Source organism: Nipponia nippon, unplaced genomic scaffold, assembly GCF_047370975.1.
Source record: "Nipponia nippon isolate SJK-2023a ecotype South Korea unplaced genomic scaffold, ASM4737097v1 scaffold_1, whole genome shotgun sequence".
Classification (NCBI taxonomy): Eukaryota; Metazoa; Chordata; class Aves; order Pelecaniformes; family Threskiornithidae; genus Nipponia; species Nipponia nippon.
Window position 1 is genome coordinate 103,800,218 of NW_028262290.1, and position 25,851 is coordinate 103,826,068.

Here is a 25,851-nt window from a genome sequence, read left to right on the forward strand (position 1 = left end):
CAATGATTACTGGAGACTTTGAGAAGGAATAATGCCCACTACTTTGTAATCTAGTAGTAGTTCAGAAAATAAGTCTCATCTGACCATTTGTGTGGTATTTTTAAAGTTGGCAAAGGACTAGTACAGCAGAGCTTTAGAACAAAGTAATTTCAGTGATATAATTGCCAGTAAAACAAACTTTCAGTACATGTTCTGAAAGCTTTTGTTCACTGAGCCTTAAAAAAAAATTTTTTTTCTTCCAAAAAGCCACAGCTAAAGGAGCATCCTAGTTCATTATAAAACCCCAATCACACACCCCTCCCTCCCCTGCAGTATCACTCACTAAAGAAACATACAAAAAATACATTTTATGTATGGATTGGAGATTGGGCAACATCAACACAGAATTTTCTCCAACACTGCTAGGGCATATGCTGAAGTTAATAATTTACAGCCCTGAACCACTGGGCTTCCACAAATTTCTCCATGACAGGCATACAAACTTCAGTTTGACATACCAGTGAACCTACAGGCATCAAAAGGACAAAAAGTTGCCAAACATCACACAATTCTGTTGCTGTGGTTCCCTGTTAGTGCTGCTATCTCTGTATGCTGTATAGCTGCACAAATTACTAAAGGAAATTAATCTTCTCTTCAGAACAGCTTTCAGTTTTTATTGTCTGAAGGTCCAGTAATGATAAATTACAGCCAATAAGTTTAATTGCACTTGTGTTGGAGTTAAACAGCTCTGAGTTCTTTTGAGGACCAGAAAAATCCATATTCCCAAATTCAGAAGTAGGCCTTTAAAAGAAAGGGAGTATACTGACTCATCCATTGATAATTTATGCATTAGATGACAAAGATGATTGCTGTTTTAAGTTCTCTTATTTCTCTCAAAAATATGATCTCATGAAAGCCTGCACCTTGTATGTTCTAACACATAGGCTTCACACTGAAAAAAATCCAGCTTTTTACTTCTATTGTCAATATCCCGTCTTATGCTCCAGATTTGGCTGCAAGCAACATTTCCATGCAACACAAGGCAAAAAGAATAAAGATACAGCCATGAAGTCTCTAGAACTGTCATTCATGAAACCTCCTAATTGTTTTAATATATACTTGTGCCCTATAATATTTTGCAAGTTTTCAGTATTTTACACATGCTAGTAATAGATGCCAAGATTCAACAAGCTTCTTAAGCACCTACTGTCTAACTAAGTTACCAGCTGGCAAGGAAGTCCCTAGGAACTCTACCTGCCATTATTTACATTTTCTGCTGCTTGTGTTTGTACCCACAAAAATTTTCTATATGGGACACGAAAAAAACCCAAATCATCATAAAAGACGCATGACACATGTTAATGATTTTACCTTTTTGTTCCCACTCTGTGGTTTGGGGCAATATCAATTGTGTCTGTGGCTGAATCGTGCCTAACTGCCAATCCTAGGTCTGCAATGCAGCATGTTCCATTCTTTTTTACCAATATATTTTTTGATTTCAAATCTCTGTGGGCAATCGCTGGTTTGCCTGTAAGGGGAAAAAAAAAAGAAAGAACACATCTGTGAAAGAGATAATTGCTATTATTCTAAGCCTGGTGCAGATTTTGTTTGAAGTTACAGAATTCCTTCCAGTTCTGCTGTTTTACGTGTATCAAGGTAACTCCTGAAATCATTCATTGTGGACTGGCTGTCTGTCCAGAAAAGTGGCTTAAATGTCTACTGTATCACTCTACTCTACTGCTCCTTTCCCTCTTCCTGCAAGTATTTACTGCATACACATACTACTTGCCACAAAAACATTTCTATTATCTCTGGAAATAGACCCATAGCACTGTCTCAAATCAAAGTCAAGAAGATACTACGGGCACCATTACTTAGTGCCTTTTAACACGTTTTGTAGGAAGGCTTGTTACATCACAAAACCTGGATATACCATAGAAAGGAAGGTAAAGAGCCTTCAAAATTAAGAAGGTCTATTAATTCAGAAATTATCACAGGCCCCAAACAGACATTTTTCAATTCACTCAGCTCCACAAGGGATTAACTTGGGTATCTGTGCTGAGTTCAGTTGCCTTCTCATCACATAAGTAGCTCTGTGCAAAGCAACTACACCCTGAAAAGGTTGAATGTTCTAATTAAGAAGAGAATTATGGCAGAAAGAGCTACATATGTGTCATTTTAAAAAAAATTCAGTATTAGCCATGTAACAGGCTGAATAGTTGTAAGATTACCTTGCGTGCCAACAATTTCCATGTGAAGATGAGCAAGACCACTGGCAGTGGACAAAGCTAATTTTATCATTCCTTCCACTGTTACTGTATACCTGTTCAGGTAATCAAAGAGTGATCCATGCTCATGATAGTCTGACACCAACCACAGCTGAGTCCATGTACCATTGTCTGCAAAATAACACTGGCATGAATACCACACATACACACATAAAAGACAAGCAAACCATATATGTCACTTTTATAATTTGTACTTCATAAATATTGTATGTTTTGCAAGTAACCTCAACTAATTAGACTCTTAAATCTTTACTTCTGTCCCTGTAACATTTAAATACCTCTGTAAGGTCTGGGACTACTATACAAGACCTTCTGAATAGCTTAATGAGTCTTCTTTTATTTAAACTAAAAGACAATCAATAGAAAGCCAATGTCACTATGATTCTGAGGTGAACTATTCAGGGTATTAGCCAGTCCCTGCCTTTCCCTAACCTTTCTGCTTTGGGGGAACAGTACTGAATGCATGATGCAAAACTAATCCTGTCACTATCAGTCTAGTACAAGACTATCCATAAAAGAAAAAAGTGTCTTTCAAGCTTTGCCCCATAACTCCTTCAGTCTTCCCATAACCTATCCAGCCTCAGCCTGGGAAACAATTTACAGTTACCAGCAGCTGGTGGATTTTTCCTCCTGGAGCGGAAGCTTTCAAGCAGCTATAGGACACATTACTTCAAAAACAAAGTCAAATCCCACCTCTGGTGACCTCTAAGTTGCTGGCCAAAATTGAGGTTTCCAGGAGGCACAACAGTAAAGAGAATGAAAAACACCAATTATGAGAAAAACAGTTTGCTGTTACGATTTTTTTACTGAACTATGAAAAACAAGACAGGCCATAATACATTTGCAGATATCCCAAGGCATACAAATGACAGATAAGAACTAAATGGATCACATTATTAAACTAGTGGACAAAATACCTTGAAGTTTAAGCCACAGAGAAAAGACTATTAAAGGAAGTCAAATCAAAAGGGGGGCAAAAGTTTTTTCTTTTTTTCCGAAGAAGTAGATATATACCTAGAAAAGAACAATCCTGCCACCAAATAGGTTTTCCAATTTTTGTTATAAAAGCAACTCTAATGTGGCAGATCGAGAAGTGTTTTTATAGCTAGCTACTTTTGTAGAAGAGTCTTTTCATCTCTTTAAGAGACCAGTTATCCCACAAAAGATTTCAGTTGGACTTCTGTCCTGAATTTTACAGCCACTGTTTCCTAAGAACAAGTGAGAAAACTCAGCACAAGCCAAAAAGATCTCTCATTATGTGGTAGTCCCTAAGGATTTTTAAAATGCATACTCAAGAACTAAATATGAAGAATAGGAAGGAGGGAAGTGAATTCAGAAGTTAGTTTCTACCATAGACACACTGAAAAATTTTTAGTTTCCGAATAGGAGGTTCTTGCATTTCCTCCCCCTTTTCCTCCACCTCCCTGCAAGGAACATACTTGGCCCAGAAAAGTCAGAGGCACAAAATGCCTGACATAGATTGACAGAAACTACCTTTATAGAAGTACTTGTGCTTATCTTTAAATAAGCACTTGGGTGGGGAAAACCTCCAAGGATCCCTTCTACTTGGAAGTTTCTAGGGAGGCTAGTGATGCAATTAAAAATAATTAAAAAGCCACCAAATGCTTCAGAGTAGGGAAATAAAAGTCTAATCTACATTCAAACAATTCTCATAATGGAAAGAGAATTCTGCCTTGCTACATTCACAGAATAGTCTCAACTAAGTTGTTAATTTAAACAGGCAAAAGAAAACAGTCAAATGCTCTAACCTGTAAAACACTGTTAGAAAGCTGCTATTGCAATGGAAAGCTTCTTACAATATGTCCACAGAAGTGACCCTAAGCTTTGTTTTTTAAAAGAGAAAAAAGGAAATTAAAGATTTTTTTTTTAAATATCTTCAATTATTTTATAGTTAGGGCTGCTCTTTCTTTTGCTACTTCGCATATCCAAGCACGAACTCGTAGAACTCAACATACTTCTAAATGTGACTTTTTCCAAAGAGAATTATGGCCTCTGAAAAGTCAATCCAACAGTATTGGATTCAGTGAACCAGTTTTACAGAACCGTTAGAAGTAGGTATGTATTCACAGGAATATAAAAGGTGCTCTGAAATACATAGAGTTAAAGAGCTCCAAAAAGCTGTAGAAGTTCAAAATAAACTAATTTAATCAGTTCAGAATATTCTCTTCACTCGGTTTTATTCTACTGCTTCACCAGTTATGGCCCTACATTGTCTGAAATAATCCTCTCCTGGGCATTAACACTATACACACTCATTGCTTGATCCTGTATTTGATTTCTTCTCCTGTTTCTTATGAATGGGATACCTCAACAGGTGTCTAAACTAGACAACAGTAAGTAGGGAATTTTAAGTAGTCTACCAGACCTCTTTTAAAGAGGTTGCAAAGTTTCTGAAGAATTATCATTGCTTTGAATCAAAATTATAGTGTCTTTGCTACTCATTACAGACCCTTCTGCTTCTATTTTATCTTATCTATTACCTGCAAGTCAATATTCAGCCTGTTTTTACCTTCCTTTCAAATGAGAAAAATATAAAGCTGGGCTTACTATCCATTCTAAAAAGAGCCATGATTCTTTCCTACTGTTGTCATTATTTGTGGCCCTCCAATCAGATTTTAAGAAGGGGCAGTGTTACATCCAGGCTTACATGAATAATATTAATTACAGACAAGCTGAAATGCAGCAATAAGTACCATGTCCAGCTATTAGACAGGACCTACCATATTTTCTTTACCTTGCCACAATTGACAAGCTACACATTCATTTAGCGATCTAAGCAGAACACGTTATGATGAACTTCAGTCTTCTTATACTGTTGACAGTAGTTAATTATTACCAAGTAATAATTAACCGACCCTGAGTATTTTTGGCTGCACAGTAAACAGCATCTGCCATGAAGCTTACAATCACAGGATTTGCATTATCAGGTAAGAAAAAGTAATTACACTCAGTAGTAATTACACACAGTAGCACAGCCTTCCATGACAATGTAACCTACTTTAGTTAATATACACACCACGATCAAGAATCTCAAGCAATTTCAGAATTTTCAAGAACATTACAAACATTTACGTATGTTCTTGGAAACCTATTTAAGAGATTAAGAGATGAATTACAGTTATTTCATCTGTTTACATGAAACCTGAAAGTATTTTAGACCATGAAAATCACTCAGAAGCTTTTTCTTTTGCAGTTCTAACAAAATTTGAAATTCTGAGTAAAGAAACTTTTAGATTTGTTGTTAGAAGACTGATTACAGTTTGAGAAAAGCATTAGTGGAGTCCAAGCAACATTCATCTTGGACAAGCTGCCTCTTGAAGAAAGGAATTTATGACAATTGCTTTATCAAATATATAATCAAGTTTCAATTAAAATTGAATTGACTGATTTCACTTAAGTGAAAAATGCTTTTTTCACATTGGCACTAGCAAAACAAAAATTTGGACTTGGCACATGCTTGTTTTTAAATTAAATACTAAGTTTTAAGGTGTGACAGTATTGCTTGGTACAAGAGTTTTGAACTGCAGACTTATATTCCAAGTTAAATGTTTAAAAGAAGTTACAGAAACTGCCTATTTGCATGTGTTCTCTAGTGTCATGTAGTAAAGTATTTCAAAGCAGAGTGGGATATATTAGCTTTTTTGGCATGCAAATAATGTAACAGAAGAGAGGAAAAAGCAGTGAAAAGATCAGATACAGATAGGATCTATAACTAGAAAACTTAGAAATGAGATATTCAGGGAGATGTTGGGGAAAACACTTTTGTCTGTGGCTAGAAAAGGACTGATGTTGTTAGTGAAACAGCTTGACTCTATCACATTGAGACAGTTATCCAATTAAATTGATGAAAAGCACTTGAGCTGTGTAGATTAGCAAGATCTTCCCGTCACATTCCTTCTTCTCAGGCTAAAGCCAGAGCTTCAAAAAGAATAAATGGCTCAAATATTTTTCTCAAGAGGAAGGAATTCTGCTCATTTCTGTGCAGTGTATTGCATTGCATCATTCTTGGGGATCTACTTACCAGGTAAGGTAGTCTAACTGAACAAAACTTTCACCTAGGGAAGTGCAGCTTTCAATATAGAGGAAGGAATGGAGAGGCCAAAGTGTTTTAGTGCATAAAGTTATTTGAAAGTGTGCAGTACAAGACTTCACCTTACTTGCAACATGACTACAGACAGTTATGGTTACAGACAGCTAATCCAGGGAAACCTTTAGTACTGTAAACAGAGGTTGCTGCCACTGCTCTTCTGCTAGTAGAATAGTGCAGATAAGTAGTCCCTGATACAGTTTACAATTAAGTATCTAGGTTAGAAAAAACAAAACAAAAAGATCCACCCAAAAACCAAACTATCTGTTTAGGTGGTTCAAAACAAGGCAACACATGGCCCAGAAAGTAATTTCCCTGACCTAGCAGTATTTGAAAGTTAGCATATACTCCTGGCTAAGTAAAGAGCTACCCAGAACACAAATATGCTAGCCAGCCAGAACACAACTGCAGTTAAAATCATTCACGGCTTCTCAGCCCTCAAGCTGGCTTAACAGCAGCACCTATTTCCCAGTAAATTTTGGGATGGGAAAGCAGACAGATTGAACCAGCTCCTGGAGCCTTCTGAACACCATACAGCTGTGCAGAAGTAGAGGAGGAGGAGAATGTGCCATTAAGGCACGTGGAACGTCTAAACGGTGTAGTAAAACAAGGAGTAAAGACAGTAGTTCAGTCACAAGCTTTGTGATTCCACCATCTGAACTGAACGCCACTGACTTAGCTGATATATCTGCGCTTGCAAACACTTTCTAATCTATACATGCACCCTTCTACCTGAAGGCACCCCCCCTAATTTTACAACTGCAATGGCCAGCCAGATGTTCCCCATGAGTTGTGAAAAATATACAGTTGTGTTAAGAAGAGACCTAATTAATGCCTTTACTAGTAGCGAGAATTGCAGCATGACACTGGCCCACGTTTACACCACAAACTACACTTCAGGAGATACGAGTCCTCAGCATTCACAACAGATCCACGAGAACCTACTCCTGAGAATTTTTCTGCATTTATCACTGAAGCTTTCAGCAAGCACTGAATTGGCATTGCATGAGTAATTCCTTGTACTGCTCTCTCTCTGTACTCATCTCTTCAAGGTCTCGGACACAGAGTCAGATTCTTACAGTTTAATGACTTTTTGCATTCCAGCTAGGCTGTAGTAACTCCTGAATGCATTCAACAGCCTGCCCTACGGAGAAATGGATGCAAATCCTTCACAGCCATTATTGCTGTGAACCAATACTTGCACCTAGCACCTAATAAGCATTCATCAGTTAGCAGCAGCATCTACAATGAAAGACTGTTAATAGGTGTTTTTAAGCCACTGGTCTCTAAAGCCATATTGTGATACGCTTGCTCCTTTCAGAGTACCATGATAGGTATATCTGCTAAACTGGAAGAACTACCTCCATAATACTCCCTCTATGTTCTCCAATTTAATAGGATACAGGTGGCCTGACATATTGTCCTGATTTCAGCTGGGATAGAGTTAGTTTTCTTCTTAGTAGCTGGTAGAGCGCTGTGTTTTGGATTTAGGATGAGAATAATGTTGATAACACACTGATGTTTTCATTCTTGCTGAGTAAGAGTTTACACTAGTCAAGGACTTTTCAGCTTCCCCTGCTCTGCCAGGTGCATAGAAAGCTGGGAAGGGGCACAGCCAGGACAGCTGACCCAGACTGGCCAAAGGGCTATGCCATACCATATGACGTCACTCTGAGTATATAAGCTGGGGGAAGAAGGAGGAAGGGGGGTGATGTTCAGAGCGATGGTGTTTGTCTTCCCAAGTACCTGTTACACGTGATGGAGCCCTGCTTTCCTGAGGATGGCTGAACACCTGCCCGCTGATGGGAAGTAGTGAATGAATTCCTTGCTTTGCTTGCGTGCACAGCTTTTGCTTTCCCTATTAAACTGTCTTTATCTCAACCCACGAGTTTTCTCACTTTTACTCTTCTGATTCTCTCCCCCATCCCACCGGGGGGGAGTGAGCGAGCAGCTGTGTGGTGCTTAGTTGCCGGATGGGGTTAAACCATGACACGAATTCTAAACAAGAGTAGAAGTATTAAACTCCTTCAATATTCAGGACTTCTGAATGCTTAACACAGAGAGAGAATGGTGTGTACACATTTCCTCACTGAGAGAATGCAGAAGGTTATACTGAGAATTCTGCATTGGTGGGTTAAAAATAATAATCCAGCTTTCCACATCTGCTCAGACAGCATACTGTTAGAGTCAAGAATAGCAGCATTTTCAAAATAAGTCTTTATCCATTTTTCGGAAACCAACTACCAACTAGTTCTCAAGAAGACAAGAGTATTGCCCTAAAGCCTCAAATAATGGCATGACCTATCAATTAAGGATTTTTTTCTTTGTATGTACAGCATATTAACATTAGAAACCAGAAACAGTTTTATATCACATTGTATTATATTACAAGGAACCTAAAGATGACCAAGTCAAATGGAATTTCATTCTGTTGCGTGTGGAACCTGACCCAGCAATCAGGAAATTATTTTAGGAACCCACTTGTTTAGGAAGCATTCCTCATACCACTTTTGCACAGTAGTCGTGTATTTTTGGGACAAACTATCTATCTATGAATTTGGGGCAAAACAGGAGACTGGTATACTTAATCACAGACAGATTTTTTTTTAAAGTTATAGTGAAGGCATTGCAATATATCCTTTATGTTTTTAAGTGAGACATAGTACCTAAGGCTTCTGAAAAGATGGATTTTCATTTATGTCTTTAATGCAACTGATCTACTAATTTTAAACCCAGGCTCCAGATACTCCACTAGCTCCATCAGAACAAACTAAAGCTCTTGCAGTTGCTGTTAATATCCAATACAACTTTAGGCACGGAAGTAAGACAGTTTCTAATGGTAAGCATAATAAGCTGCAGGAAAAAGTTGCCTGGTATACAAGCTCTTGGAGGTTAACAAGTTGCATAAACATCTGCTAGGAGCAAGTTAGCTATAGCTAACCCTTTCCTGGAGAAGGAAAGCGTTCTGCACAGCCTCTTGGGTTCTGTTCCAATTCTATATAGATAGAGAAACTTGACATTAATCTAGTGATAATTAAAAAGAACTCTATGTACATGTATATTTCTACTACATTAAAACTATTTAGGAATTTCCCACAAAACTGAGACCCTTTAAGAATCCAGGGTGTGTGTGGATTCTTGACTCCTCCCTAAGGTGACAGAATTTTCTGTTAATGCTTTCTTCACAAAAAAGTCAAAGGCCATTTGTGGTGAAACATGTAATTTCAGATTAAAATAACTGAATGACACAGCATAACATTTCAGCTCCCCTTAATGTAAGAAATGCAAAATTTTGTTAGTTTTGCCCAATTTTTGTGTCTTGAATGGGACTGCAGGAAAAGACAAGAAACTTTTGTCTGACTGAAACTACAACAAATCAAGTGAAGAAAAATGGTTAAACTGTTCCTCTTAGTGGATAGTTAAAGGCTTATCAGGAGAGCTTCAGGAAACAGGTACAGTTTTTTAATACTAGGAACAAATCATTAATTCCCTTTTTCCAATTTCTTTTCTAACTGGAGTTCTAAATGAATAATTTCTCATATATCAGCCTTAAAAATGAATCTTCTACCTCCTACTTCATATTAGGACAACAGGATTAGACATGATCTCTTTTGGTCCCACACATTTATCTTATTAGGCTATTGGGGAAGTACAGGTACAGATATTCAGCAGATGTGTGGGCTGACAGGATAAGGCATCTCCTTTTTGATACAAAACTTAGCCAGTATTTTAACTTGCTTGTAGAAATTACACCTCATTAAATATGCTTTTTTTTTTTTCTTAGATTTAAAACAAAGCACGTTTTTCAGAAAAAGGAAGATGTACTTGTTTCCTTCATTAAACCTACGAAAAGCCTACCAAACCCTGAAATGCTCTAGAAACATAATTATTTTTTGCTACTCTTGATTGGATCCTCAGAACTTTATTTTCCCCTCCATTTACCATCTATTCTGACCACGTACACAATCAGCAAAATGAATTCATAGTATCACTAACCTTTGTTGTCTGCAGCTATAAATCCAAGAATGTTTTCATGCCGTAGCATAACTGTTTGATAAATTTCTGCTTCACGAAACCACGAGCGTTCCTCTCTTGAAGAAAAGATCTTCACAGCAACTTCTTCTCCTCTCCACTTCCCTCGCCAGACTTCTCCAAAGCGACCCTTACCAATGCTTTCTTGAAGTACTATAGTTCTTGCAATTGTTCTTTGCACAAGTAAAGGTAAACCTAAAAAGAAGATTTAACATTAACCTTAAACACCACTAACAAAATAAGCACTTATTATGAGTACTAAATGTAAGACCATATTCCATTAAGATATTTCTCTTAGAATGCACATAAATGCCCAAGATTTTTAACAGCTTGCTGTGAACTGCTAACAAGCATGTAGGTTAAGATGCTGCCTTCAACCTCAAAGGCCAGCAAAACAAGTACTCAAAGATACTATGCTACAAACTGCTTCTACAGTTGTTAAAAAGAAGGCACAAACTTCCTTTCAGTTTAGAATTCTGATAGCTGTTGATCCATAAAGTTTTATTTTAATGAAACAAAAGAAACAAACCATGAAGAAATCGGGACCAGGACTGAGGTGGTTTTTTTTGTTTGTTTGTGGTGTGTTTTTGTTTGTTTGTTTTTTTAAGAAAAGGATCTGCCCATAACTTTCCTGGCAAAGCAGTTCAAGAGCACTTTTGCTACTGATTAATTTACTTGATTTATCACTAGATATGACTCTGTCCATTTCTAAGTTAAAGTTAAACCATGCTTATCAGCAGCACTGTCTGTTGAACATTCACACTCATTCCCAAGTATGCCAGTAGCCTGGTAGTACTCTCAAGCCACTGTAAAATAGGAAAACATCCTTGTAACACAAGCTTCCCATTTCACAGGCCATTCTTGTGCACCTCACTATAATTATACTTGAGAACAACGCTTACATTCATGAAGGTTTTATAGCTTCAGAACATCAACATGCTTTCAACTCACAGCACCTCATAGCATGCTTCAGTAAGTTCATACAACAAACAAAAAGCACTGGCATCCCCCAATCAGGGTGGGTTTTTGTTTATTTTAAACCTTTCCTGTTGTAACTGCAAGGCTTGTCACAGAATTCTGTAGTGATATTACACCACAGGATGAATGCGTCAAACAGGTTATCTGCTCACAATAAGCTCTTTCGGTATAGGACCATTTCATTTAAATCAAACACTTCACAAAGTAATCTATCACTCCACAATCACTATTCCAATAGCTGATAGAAGAACATCTCTATTTCCTTATGCTATAGAAAATAAATCCCAACCAATAGCTCAAATAACTAATTCCTGTCCATCTCTGGACAGTCTTTGCTAATAACAGCACTAGAAGGACATCTGATCTGGTCAGCAGAATTGCTGCACTTGTGTCTCAGTCTGAGGAGTGCAAATTAAAACACTGCAGTGTTCAGAGGACTTCCTCAAGACTTCCAGACCTACAGGAATTTTCTGCATGATCTGTGCTGACAATATATCTACATGAAGAAAGGAAGGTGAAAAAAGGACACCTTACCAGTGATTGAATCATTGTTAGGTGCTGCAATAATTCCTACTGAAAAATTTTTGCTGTAACAGCTGTCCTCAGGTCAATTGTGCTGCATGCCCAAACTGTAAAGGCTCATCCGTGAAGCCTAACTTGCATTCTTTGTGGACAGACTTTTGAAATGCAGAAAAGGCCAGACTAGAACAACCACAGGACCAAACTCAAGGCTGAAAGTGTAAAATTTTACTTTGTTGGCCAGAGAAAGCTTCCTCCTTAGCACTTAATTACTACTGCAAAATCCACTGGCAAACATTAAACACCAGCTGATTTTGTATACTTGAAGTGGGTGATATGCCTAATATTTCCTTTTTCCTACAGCTGTTTCAGAAAACTGTTTGTACATTCAGTTTCAGATGCACTGCTCTCAACTTGCTGTACCATTTATAGACATCCCTTCTCTTTTTAAATAGGTGTCCAAGGATATCAGCTAACCTCTAAACAGGTACTAAGCTCTTAACCTTCCAGATATGAAGCATTTAAACTTCACATTACAAACACCAATCATCATGTTAACATGTCACAGTACAATAAAAACCCTGCTAACTGATCTATCCACCTTGCTTCTATACTTATTTTTACAATATTTACAAGACTCAACTTGCTTCTGTTTCTTGCAACTGTACTTTCTCTTACTACTGCTGCTCAACAAAACCAGAAGATTGGAATCCATATTTATCTTGCTTCCATAAGAATTCCTTACAGACTTTCCGTTGCAACTGAGCAGTCTCCTCTTTTTGCCGTAGAGGAAATACAGCCCTGTATCGCCAGGAACTTGAGCAACTGCTTTACTGTAAACCTGACTGCCTGAAAAGTAGCTCACTGGAGATAGCTACATTAGCCTTTGACATACACATTGGGCACAACTGTACTTCAAGCTCTTGGAGTACTGCTTCTTTCTTCATGCACAGTTAAAAGATAACAGAGTTTGCTAATGAGGAGGATGAGAAAATTCAAGCCCATGTTAAATTCAGCAGCAGCTCATAACATTTGGCATCTTGTATTCAGCCACGGTCATCCAATTTATCCCTGAAGCCTTTGTCATCATCTTTATACATCATAAGAAAGTATCCTCAAGCCTTCTGAGAGTTTAAAAAGAGAGCTATTTTTCTTTTCTGTATCTTAAATGTACTCTGATTAGTTTGGACCAATGACTGTCCGACGCATAAGAAGTTTGTACCTGATTTGGATAATTAAGGAATTAAGTTCAAAAGCACTAAAGGCAGCCAACAAAAGCAGTTTCTAGAACTTTGTCGTTGTTCATAAGTCTCTGCCCAGAAGACTTCCTCTGAAGAGGAATAAAAACAACCCCACGAACTGTGAAAAATCTCATTCCCTTCAAGCTTCTATGAACCACAGATAAGTTTAAGGAGTTTTACATTCACTTCAACCAATTCAACTTTACACTAATTTTTGTGACCCTTTGTATTTCTAAACACTAAGTTCCTGCTTGAAGTCACCTACCAATAATAACCAAAGCTTCTCCCCCATTTTAGACAATTTTTCCCATTTCCTTGCAACTAAGTTACTTTGTCATTTGTGAGCTGGAGAGTAACAGCTGGGCATTCCAATCTGTCTGTATAATATGTAGTTGCTATTTAGACATTTGCATCATGATCTGAAAATCATTCTTAGCTCCAAGAGACTTTGAAATCCTTCTCTTAGGAGCTGCAGCTTCAGCAGAAGATGTTTCATCAATTCCTTTCATCAAGCCTCTAGTTGCTTCAGGTCTTGTTCGTCATTGAACAACAGGGCAATACTAACAGAAGTCAAGACTGAATAATTAATAACAGCTTACTGTTCATCATTGCAGAAAATAAATCGTACTTCCCTTTGATCTGAGTAGGAAGGTCATTTTTAGAGTTTTGATCACTTGTCTGTTTTATATGCTTCTCTTCAGAGAATACCATAATACAAAACTGGTAGAATCCTTTTCATTTGACTACCAGCTGTTTTGGTCCCTCAGCATGAATTTACAAGCAGAACATGTACTTTAGGTCACCAGACTAAACACTTCCTTAGCTATGCCTCTTAGGTCTGGATTATTTTGTCTGTTCTGTACATTTCCATTGTGTTTCTTGCAACCTCTCAGCCCAACAGCATCCCTTTCACACAGTTCAGTTTCTGACAGGGTTAAGAACTACTTCAACGAGCAGTTCTGACCTCTCTCCCTTTAGTGACCCTGTTCCCCACTCCCAGGTTATTCCATAAATGTACAGTCTTCTCAATTTTACACGTGCCATACCAAAGCCTGGACTAAAACACACACTTCAATGACATTCAATTGCTGCAGGCATATTTCAGGACACAGGAAAATTACCAGTTCAAGTGCTAGGGCACTGTGAATTTATATAGCCATTGACTGATTTTGAGACAAAGTTATACAAGTCACTGCAAATACATACACTGCCAACAGTACAGAAAATAAGTACTTGAAGCACCTCCTATCCCACTGACATAATAAAAGGGAAGTATACAACACTAAATGAGGCTAATACCTGTCTAATAAGCAGCTGAACAACATGGAACTCACTGCAGCTGAAGTTAGAAGTTCACTCTTAAGGAAACATTCAGTCTTGTTTTACAGAGAACAAGACTTTGACTTAGCCCTAAGGAAAGCTCTTCACTAATTTGTTTTTTTTTATGCTTGAAAGAAATTCAACCATATTTGTTGTTTTTCTTCCTCTGATGCAGCCGTCAATAGCCAATGCTCAAATACTATAGTAGGTCAGGTGCTCTGGGAGTCTATACCAGCTTGAGCATCCTGAAGCTCTGAAAACTAAGTAATTCCCTGGCATGCTGCTTTTACTTAAAGTGTAATTTGCAAATAGGCAAGGGAAGAGTCAGTAGTTTCTAACCATTTGCTCCGGAGGAAGAATCCTAAGTTTCTTCTAACTGGGATTCCCCACTTTTCAAGAGCTTACTTTGAGGGAGTACTTCCAGAGTTTTCAAACATGAAGAGAGGCTCAGAAGCACCACAGGGAAGAAGGCCAGAAAGAAAATGAAGGAATATTCCAGATAACAAATGGAAAGACCAATTGACAACTAAGTGAGTTAACATTATCATAGGCCTGACTTCTGATCTAAATAAGTATGGGAATGCAGCCATGTAGAAACTAGCAGAAGTACCGTGCTTATCTACAGAAGTTAGAAGGGAACTATCAGCCAGACAGTACTTTGAACACAGTTTCAAGGGAAAACTTTACACGGTTTCTTTCCTAGGTTTACTGAAGCAATAGCAGCTGGTACATTGCAGATGACTACTTATACATATAGAACATACACCTGCTCTTTTAAGGTTTAACTTTTTTTTTTTAAAAAATTAGAATTTCTTTTCAGCCTTCTTTAAGAAAAGTCTGTACCTGCAGATATTAAGTAAGGAGTTTTATGCTCCTAATAGTGTAACAATTCTATATCATAGCTTCCTGCATTCCAAGAAACGTTAATCTCCGACTCCTTCATATCCTCGTAAGTCTCTTACTCCTCCAGTTCTGTTCTTTCTAGGAGGGGTATAGAGAAGAAAGTCCAGTATTTGCATTTATCAAGTTCTAGCCCAATATATTGGAAGCGTTATTAATCACTTCCATTATTTGATTTAGTTATTGCTTTTAGTAAATGAGAAAATTGAGATAAACACAAACTACTAAAGCTCCAGTTCTCACCAGACAGCAACATACCCTATTGTGATCAAATCTTATTTGGACACGCAAAAACTTTCTTAACTGAAACATAACTGCCTACAGACTCGGTGCAACCTCACCTTCTTCAGTGAAGATATGACTAAAGATTACTTGTTTTAACCTATATTCTAAACACATTCAGCAAGTTACATTGATTTTACTTGATAAAGCAATGGACTCTCAACAGTTCTACCAGTTACTGCCTTTGGGAAAGAAACACAACCTAAATGCTTGTGTTTTATTGTTACAATTTTTTCCAATTCTGGGAAATTAAAGACTTCAGCAGTTCAGCACTTCAGCAGCAGAGAATCAAACACCAGTATTTCTTTGCAGAAAGTACTCTGAAAGGGCACAGATGTTTCAGCACACACATTTGCAAGTAGTAGGAATAATTCTCAGTATTAAATTATTTAAATTTCTTATATAGTGGAAGGCTGATAAGAGGTTGCAGTACACAATTGATGTCTCGCTCCTTAACGTGGACCAGAGATTCATTAATTTATACAATGATTTATCTGACACATCATCCCCTATCAACACTTACTAAACCATATTTCTGCGACACAGACCACCACAATCCTATAAGCAACTATGTCAGGATTACGATAGCAGAGACTATATGCAGTGAACAGACTACTGCCTCATCTTCCCAGAGCGAGACCTGTTCTTAAAACAAAAATTCATGAAATCAAGGGATAGAAATTCTTCAGACATGGTCTGCATACTGCATCCATTCTATACAGACAGAAACGGCTATTTGCAACTGAAAAAAATCTCCTGTAAGGAGAGAACTGGCTAAAATATTAACTTGTACTTAGAATTCAGAATATTCTTCATATACCAACAGCTACAGATATAAATGAATTTTCAGTTTAAAGCTGAAGAAAAAAACCTCACAAATTATCTCAAAACCACAGAACACAGTAATTTAGATACGCTGCACAGAACGATAAGGTAAATGACTGAGCCTTACTAAACAAGGGAACAAAACATTTACAAGAGCTGATTGATACCCCCTGCATATCAGACTGTAGTCTCAGAATGATGAGGAACAGTAGCAGCAACTCAATGTTTCTTTTATTTCACTTATTTCCATATATTGAATCTTCACTTATATTGAATGAATCTACATGGACATAGCTTTTCTAAATTATAAGTTTAAGTAGATTTGACAATATTAAAAAAATTGGATGCCTTACAAGGCTCCTGAAAAGGCAGAGTAGTTACTACTAGAAGTGCAACATTACCTGACCCAGAGCCTGAAGTTGTCATATCATAAATTAAATCCTTTAAAGTAGTTCCTTCTGATATAAAGGGACGATCCAGCGAAGGATCTTCTTCACTTGGCACACGATGATGAATTACAGTACGATTATGACAAAGATATAGAATCAACATCAGTGAAATGCAGACAAAGCAGACAGGTCCAGCAATTGCAGCAGCCAGTTCCACAGGTCCTAGATTAGAAGCTGGTTTTCCTGGAGTAGGGCCTGACAGTAAAAAGAAAAGAAAATGGTAAAACTATTTCTTTCATTTTATGCAACTAAGTTTATTGTATTTCACACTGATCTTCATATTATTTCAATGTATTTGTTAAAACTTTTGCACGGTAACTTTTTCAAGAATCAAAACAAGTATTACAAAGGAAAAAAGCAACTATGTGCTTACTCACAGTTTCCATTTAACTGGCCTGTAAGCTCCAAAGTGGCCCTAACATCCTTATCCAGAAGATTAAGTTTTTGTTCCAAATATCTTGAAATTTTATTTGTAGAATCTAAGGTGCACTTTAGGCCTTCGAATTCACCTACAGCTTCAAAAGTGAAACTTCTACTCTTACAGAATTTTGTTTAAAAAAAATAATAAAAAGGCAAATATGCCAAAACTCCTTACCTGTTGTTGGAATTGGAAGTTCTATTTTATTGCAGTGGTCTCTGTCACAGCAATGAGGCAAAGTAATGACTCCATCTCTGGAGGACGGGGCACAAACAAATGGCCTGTCTCGGGGAATCAGATCCATTTCTGCTATACACATACTATTGTGTATGACTTTGTCTGCAGTTCGTGTTACTGAGGTAAAACACAGCCCATCTGTCACACACGTAAAGTTGTCTTTTGTACATAGATGGCAGTAACACTGTAATGCTGTATTGAGAAAAAACATTAATGCTAGTATTGGTACATGTTCTGAGTTGAGAAACAACTTGAATGACTAAAGAAATAACAAGTTCAAAACACTAGGAGGCTTATAATCTTTTTGGCTACATAAACACAGAACTGTAACACTAAAGAACAACACTACAAGGCTTATTAGTGGGACAAAAAACCCCAAAACTTAGGAGATGAGCAGATGAAAGAAAGTAAAATTTAAAGCTGAAGTCATCTCTCCTTATACAATTATATATTAAAAGAGAAAGGCTGCAGTCCCAGATATTCCTCGAGGTAAAGAAGTTCCATTACAGTTCCTCATACTAAAGATCTAGACTTTTTAATAACATTGTATCCTCTATAGCATGCAATTCTGCTATTTTCAAAACCAATACAAATAATGACATTTTTTCCACAATAACCATGGGTATAGCTTTAGTAAGTGACAAATAGGATGCTGCTGGCTACCCAAGATTAATTCTTTATACATTACTTGATAGGTTCAATTTTGCACTGAGGAAAGGGCATATGAAGGCTTAATTCTCATTAAAAACAAACCCTGAATGACCTGAGAACATACCCTTTCACACAAGCAGGATATGGTTTAGACTTGTTATTTATGAAGCCACAGGAAAACACCGGCTTATATTACTCAAGTTCCTGGTTTACTAAAGCTATCAATTGCACTAGTAAAGGAAAGGGCATGGGGAGGGAAGCAGGAATGACAGACTAATCATGTCTAAGATGATCAGGTTTCATTCTTCAAATTGCAGAGGTTCTTGGAGAAGGAAGACTACTACTTCAAATTTCTTTCTCCATTCCTTCCTGCATTTACAGGACCAAAGCCAGACAGAAAACAGTGCAGTAGCAACAATAGAAATATCAGTACACTGCAACTCCACTTGGTCATCTGTGGAGAGCAAAAGCTAGCATAGAACTTGTGTACATGCATGCAGAAAGATTAAAATACAGAAATTTAGACAACCTTAAAATCTTAAACATTCATGCCCAAAACACAAAAATGCACTGAGCCATAAACAAACCTCTTTCAGGGATACATACAAAATCTCACACCAAAGGTGTGAGGATTAATAGTTGGCAAAGCAAAAGATGCCCCAAGATCTGAGATATTGTGCTTCACTTAAATTCAAGAGTTTAAGATAACCACCTGAATTGCCTCGGATCTTACACCCCTCTCTATCCCAGATATCATGGATTTAAATAAATGGCAATCTGATCTGAAATATATATTCCATCTCAAAGTTTTGATTCTGAGTTGTACCCCCTTCTCTGAACACACCTCCTTCCCCCAACATTTTGAATCAAAATAAATTATTTCCAATCATCCTCTACTGTCACAGAAAAGATATGATAAAGTTTTAGGATCTGCTACAGAAAGATAACCCATGTTTCAGAGAGAGTTCAGTCCATAGACCAGTCAGAAAAAGAGAGAAAAAAATGAATAGGATTGCAAAATGATTTGTTTAGTATGAAGATTATCGAAAAAATAATTAGAAGGTATATGAAATGAGAACTGGCACACAGGAAGGTAAAGCTTCTTAACAGTACCACTTTTTGAAGATGCAATTTCCCACCCCCACCCCCATCAGAGAAGTACAGAAAGTCTTATTATTTAGACTTTAACTATGAGAACATTTAACAGTTATTTTCCTGTTTGTGTGCCTTCGGTAACCTACATGAACAAATTCTTTTTAACCCATTAAAGCCATTAAAAGTTTCCTAAAATATTCACAGATTGATATTTCTTTCAACTTTCTTAACAAGCAGGCCTTTATCTCACTTGCTTCATCCATGACTTTTGTTTTCCTATTTAAATAATATTCTTGGCTCATCATAACTGCGCATGCATCTGAATGCCTACAGTGAGACACAGATATTCAGGAAGATGTGTTTACACTGAGTCACTGTACAGAGACCAAGTTACTTGAAGTGAAAAATGAAGTTTGGGTTGACCTTGTTACACTTATTCATCTTCCTGATCTAGTGAAGTTGTAGAGACACACTGATACGACTATGACTAAATAAAGCATTTGGTGCCTTAGCTTCCTCCTTCATTTTGTTCCCACCTCTCTTTTGCTACAGAATTCCCAATGAGTGCAATTTGATACAATTTGTACTTTTGTTCCAGTTTGATGCCACTATCTTCTAGTCTCCTGTCAAGACACAGCACGCTGTCACACACAACTGAATGGTTTCCTCGGCAGAAATAGAGCAGTACTTCCTTCTGAAGCTACTCTCCCCCTCCCTTAAGAGGGGAAAACAATGCCTAATCAGCTGAATAGCCAAAGCTTCTAGGAATACAGGTTTTTGCCGCTCTCTAGTGGACACACTCTTAAAAAACCCACATTAAAAATGTTTCAGCCCCCTTCCTACTCTCACCACTTAGAATTCTTCATGCCTTCCAACTCAAGTGGCTAACAGTAGACGTCCCATATTTTACTAACAGGAAAACTAATTCAGCATCTTCAGCAACAATCCATACCAGGAAGAGAGGAAACTGATTTGGAATATTCTTGCCCACGTCTCACTCTCCAACTATCTATGCGTAAAACAAGAGAGACTATGACTATATGAACACATTACAGACGAGACTTAACATCAGCGGGATGAGGAGATGTCAATGACCAACTGTAGTTAAATCACTTCATTCCTATAAGGAATTGTTTTCACTTATAACTGATCTCAAAGAAAAAAGTATCATACTGTTGCCCTCTTGGAAATAGAAATTTTTGCTTTGTCTCCAAGTAGTCCACGTTCTTCTCAGAGAAGCATTATAGTAATCTTAAACCCCCAGAAACCAGTCAGGTCTCCAAGTTCACCTAAACGAATACAAACATTTCTAGAATAGGTTGATAACAGTATGCGATGAGAGAAATAACTCTGATGTAAGCTAATCTTCCAGAGCCAGTAATATCTTTCAGGTATAATGCATTTCAATACGTTTGGAAGACACCCTTTAAATCTAGTACCACAAAAAGCTCCTTCAAAACTACTAAACTCAAAGAGGAGGTGAAAAAAAAAAAGTTTTCACTCAAGTCTTAGTCCATGTTTTCCATGGCACAGAATTTTTTTTTTTTTTTTTTTTTTTTTTTTTAAGTATTACAACAGTGTTTGGATGGAACCCCAAGCATGAAGCTCCACTACCAACTAATGAAAGGTCATGTCTGTTTAAGCGATACAAGGCTTGGGAAATGAAAGTACAGACAGCTAAATGAATGCACTGAAGGTTATATAGACAACCAGTGACAAAGCCAAGAACAGAAATTGGGTCACCACAGTAATTTAGTGCCTTCTCTATTGCACTGCCTCACTGCGCCATGACCATTCTACAGAACCATTGCTGCTTTATGTGACGGACTGCCATAACAGAAAACAGTGAGACAATGCAGTTATAAAAGTCTGTGTACAGTCTATGTGCATTATGACACATATGTCAGAGAAGTTATCAACAGCATACCTCTCATACCTCAATCTGATTTAATAATAGATTAACCTCTTGTGTTGAATACAGTTACTTGGGTAATTTCTCAGGCTCAGACTCTCAGTTTGACAGTTTTATATTCCCTTTAAAAAGTCTCTCTTCCACGGGTGTTGCAGCCTGGAAAGCCCACAGGAGGGTAAAGCAAGCTGGCAACATAAATGAGACACTGAAACTACACAGCTTGACAAGACTTAAAATAAGCTGGTTCCCAAGAGCTCAGATATTAATACTATATCCAAGACGTTTTCCCAAGACCTCAGATATTAATCCTATATAGAAAATGTGAACAGAGAATTAAGTACACCCTATCCACTTAAGTTTTAGAAGTCTGTACCATTAGGTACCTATTGAAACAGTCTTTTTTTGTATCTGTTGTCTTTCTGGAGTAAGAAAATCACACAAAGCCTTTTTTAGAATTGCATAAAACCCTGTGAATCACTATCTAGTATTTGCTAACATCCTGCAGAACTACTTCAACCAGACAGTTTAGCATAGAACTTCATCCAAAGAATTTTTGGTTGGAAATCATGTTGAAATACTGTCTTTCAACGGATGCTAGCAAAGGGTATTACAGCAGTTAAAAACTTGTGAGGTGCTCAAAGAAACCCAAACCCACATCTCACAATGAGTAATTAACAATATTATATTATTAATACTTTTATTTAATCATATATCTTTGTTTTACAAAATTTTAAAAAGACATAGATTCAGGCCCCCAACAGCAGCATTATGCTGAAGAAGAAACTCCAGATCCTTCTCTTCTGACATTGTAGCTCTTTTCCCGTGGAGAAAACAATTTTTGAAACAAAAATTTCACCAGGAAGCGGATCTTCAACAGAAGAACAACCAGGACTGATGTAGAGTTTCAAGGGATAAAGAGGCCAGGCTAGGATGTGCAAGAAACAGTAATAGATTTTGGGGAGGTGAGCAAGAGGGCTATAGTGTTTACTGGTAGTTTTTTTCCTTATCCAACAATAAAATTTGCCAGAAGCAAAAAAGCATAATACAGAAAGGTGCTGTCAGCTTCCTATTCCCTTATTCAGATAATCACCTCAAACAATACACCTGACTCATCTCTGAACTCTTCTAGATCAAGATACAGAACTGTTCAGGTCTCAACACCTGGGACATGGGTGCATTTTTTTTAACCATGACACTTCATGACCTTCACTAACTCGTTCGTCTCATAGGACACTAATTAAGTTTAACTGTTGTAAAGTAACACCACTGGATATCGAGTTTTCAGGACAACTTTCACCCACATTTCATCCATCTTTGTGAAGCAAAACTTCCACTGAAAACAGCAGGTTTTGGCAACCAAAGCCATGTACTCAAGAAAACAGACAAACTACTTTATTAAGGCATTATCCTCAACTTGCAAGTAATGATAAAGCCTTGTAAAAAATGCCAGCTTCAAAAAGGCAATATTATATTCTCCGTAGTGCAGATGCCAAATGGCACTACCAGTTTTTTTCCATCTCATCCATAAAACTACTCACAGGTATGTTCATGCCTCTTACAGCAACATACATTAAAAGTTTTTCTGGTATCTTTCATAGAAGGAAAAAAAAAAAGTTAAAACTAAAAGCCTAAGTTATAATTTTACTGACATTATGAAAACAGAAAGAATAGAGATCTCCCTCATTTGTACTTTTAAATTCATTTCAGCATACAAGTCAGATTTCCATCTTTATTTGCAATTATGAGCAATTGTGTGAATGCAAGAGTTTCCAACAGATGACTCCCCAGAATTTTGGGGAGACCAAAGACTATGGTTCATACAGTAAAAATAATTAAAAAAACCCTAAATTTCAGATTCTGTCTTACAAATTAGGGCTGTTCTACTGTTCAGCTAGCTGCTGTGATTCATCACATGTCTGATCTCCATATAAACCCTATCACAAGATGATTCATTCATGCAATAACACTAGTATATTGCAGAACAGCAGCATCAGATGCCCAACTTTTGTCAATCCATAAGAATACTAAGTAACAGTAGCCAAATCACACCTTGCACTTCTCTGTCAAGTTAGACCACAACGTTCAGACAAATTAACCCCTTCACCAGTACCAGGACTTGCCTATGAGTTATGGGTCAAGAAACCTGGATCCTCCCCCATTCCCTTGGATAGGAAGGATTTTTTTTTATAGCAAAAAGAACAGACAGACAAAAAAGGTAGCACACCACCCACTTCTATCCTTAAGCTTCTGTATGGAAGTCTATTGCCTTAACATAAAACTTTTAGACCTTAATTTCACAACTTAGACTAAGTGAAAACTTTTGACTGATCTGAGGCATTAAAAGGGAAAAGTTCAAAGCTCAAATACAGGTAAAATTTCTTTCAACATCCAAATTGGATATGTTACATAAGAAAGCTTTACATTATTAAAGCCTGCTGTACCTCTTCAAGAACACCAGAAGAACCATGGGTAAGTTAAGCTTATTTCACTGTTTCCACATCAAAGATTCTCCATCTTCTTCAATAACACTATGGGCAATTAACACAGCATTTTAGTATAGCAAGTTATGTTTTCTTTAAGCAATATTTTCTTTACAGCACGAGTACCATCTTAGATTGAATTATGAAAACAGCATGGTAAAAATCCAAACCGAGGGATGTCTTAAAACTGTTAGTTGAAGAAGCAAGTCGTGGTGCTTCTCCACTTCCTCTTTAAAACCCAAAGCAACATACAATACACCTACGGAAGAATTTAGGAAGTGGACCAATTATAAAATGTAGATTCTGTCATCATCATCATCTAACTTACTAGAGATGAAACTGAAACCTAAACCAATTAGAGTAGGGCATCTATAACATTTGTATACCCCATTAGGACATACGGCCCCAACTTCTAAGCCAAGAACAAAGTTTTTTTTTTTTAAAATGGAAAAATATCTAATTCTTGCATTTCTGAATGCTATTAATAAATCCTATTTCATGCATCAGCTCTGCAATTGCACAGCTCTGATACCACATTTCTCTTACAAGAGAGCACAAGTACAGAAGGCTGGAAGAACGAAATCGTCCAATATTCACCAAAGATTTTATTTCCGCACAGTTTGGTCCTCACAGAGCATACAGGTTAGCTGTTTGACTGTAATTGAAAGATCACCGACCTCAATCACCACGACACTAGCTTTCCGAAAAGACGCTGCCAGCACACCACAATGTGGCGTGTAACGGAGCTGAAGCATCTGACGTGGGAGTGAAGGGAGTCTTTTACCTTCACTACGTGGAACATTCAACACGTACCGACACCAGCCGACGCCGCTTATCTCTACTCCCCCGTGGCACTGTTTGTAAGCGCCCTTCGGCGCGCCGCCAGGAGCCCGCAAGGCAGGGCGGCTTTTCCCCGCTCCCGTGCCGAAGCCGGCGCAGCCCGGGCGCGGGCAGGCTCCCTCCCCAGGAGGGCAGCTCTGCCCACGGGGAGGAAGGGAGGGACGGAGGGTGCTCCGCCACCGATAACCAAGTTGCCGTCGCGGGCCACGGCCAGCCGTACCCGCGTGGGAAAGGAAGGGCCGGGGCCGCCCACAGCCCACGGGGGCAGGGGCCGGCGGGCTCACGGGGCTGGGGGCGCGGGAAAGTTACCCCGGGCAGACGCCACCCCCGGCGCTACTCCGCGGGGGCAAGGCGGGCGCTGGCGGGGGGCGGGTGTCACGGGGAGCCGCCGCGGGGACCGCGACCACCCCTCACCGCCCGCCAGCGCCAGCCGCCGCCCCTCCTCGCCCGGCCGCACCACGTCTGCCCCGCGCCGCGGCCCCTCCCGCGGAGCCGCCGCCGCGGCCGGCCAACAAAGGGACGAGCCGTCCCCAGGCTCCGCCAGGCTCGGACACCGGGGGTGGGGGAAGGCGACTCCGCCCCAGCCGGCCCCTCCGCCATGTTGTTGAAAGGAACCGACGGGGACCCGCAGCCCCCCACCGCTCTCCTCCCCCCGCCCCAGGCACCACCTCACCCGCTCCCTCCCCTCCCTCCTTCCCCCAGACACGCGCGCACTCACCGGCCGCCCCGGGGAAGAGCAGCGCGGCCGCCACCAGACACAGCAGGGCCCAGGGCCGCCGAGCGGCCGCTACCGCCATGGTCCGGTCCCGAAACCGTAGAGCTCGGGCGCGCGCGCGCACCCGCGCGCCAGGATTCCGCCTCGCGACCCCCCCCCTCCCCTCCCCGCCCCTCCCCCCCGAGAGAGAAACAGAGAGGCGCTCGCGCCGCCTGCGCCTCCCTGCCTCGCTCCTGCCGCTAATGTAACTGACGCAGCGGCGCCGCCTGATTGGCCGCTCCCCCCGCCCCGCGCCGCCCCGCGCCGCCCCCGCCCCCCGGCCGCTGCGGAGCGCCACAACAACAACAGGCGCCGGGGGGGCGCAGCCGGAGCGGTCGCGGGGCGGGGAGGGGCGGGGCGGGGCGGGGCCGGGCCGTGACTGGCGGCGGAGTGGTCTCGCCTCGCCTCGTCGCGGGGCTGGCGAGGGCGAGGGCGAGGGCGAGGGCGAGGAGGAGGGCGAGGGCGAGGGCGAGGGCGAGGAGGAGGGGAGGGGGGGCCCGGCGAGCGCCCAGCCGGCCCCGGCAGCGGGGCTCGGTGGGACGC

The 25,851-nt window shown here is 39.4% G+C and overlaps 1 protein-coding gene across 2 annotated transcripts in view; it reads right to left on the bottom strand.

Annotated features, from left to right (window-relative positions):
* Positions 1-25,476, bottom strand: part of TGFBR1 (transforming growth factor beta receptor 1) — a 38,298-nt gene extending 12,822 nt beyond the window's left edge. The window contains exons 1-6 of one of the 2 annotated variants that reach the window (XR_015706481.1): positions 25,273-25,476; positions 17,517-17,768; positions 16,874-17,116; positions 10,372-10,602; positions 2,211-2,378; positions 1,351-1,507 (exon numbers count right to left, since the gene is read on the bottom strand). Coding sequence is in view for 1 of the 2 variants with exons in the window: in XM_087765708.1 (XP_087621834.1) it covers positions 1,351-1,507; positions 2,211-2,378; positions 10,372-10,602; positions 16,874-17,116; positions 17,517-17,768; positions 25,273-25,351 (1,130 nt within the window). In the remaining variant the exon portion in view is untranslated. The remainder of the gene's footprint in view (positions 1-1,350; positions 1,508-2,210; positions 2,379-10,371; positions 10,603-16,873; positions 17,117-17,516; positions 17,769-25,272) is intronic. The other variant, XM_087765708.1, reaches the window with a different exon arrangement.
* Between the last annotated feature and the right edge of the window lie 375 nt (positions 25,477-25,851).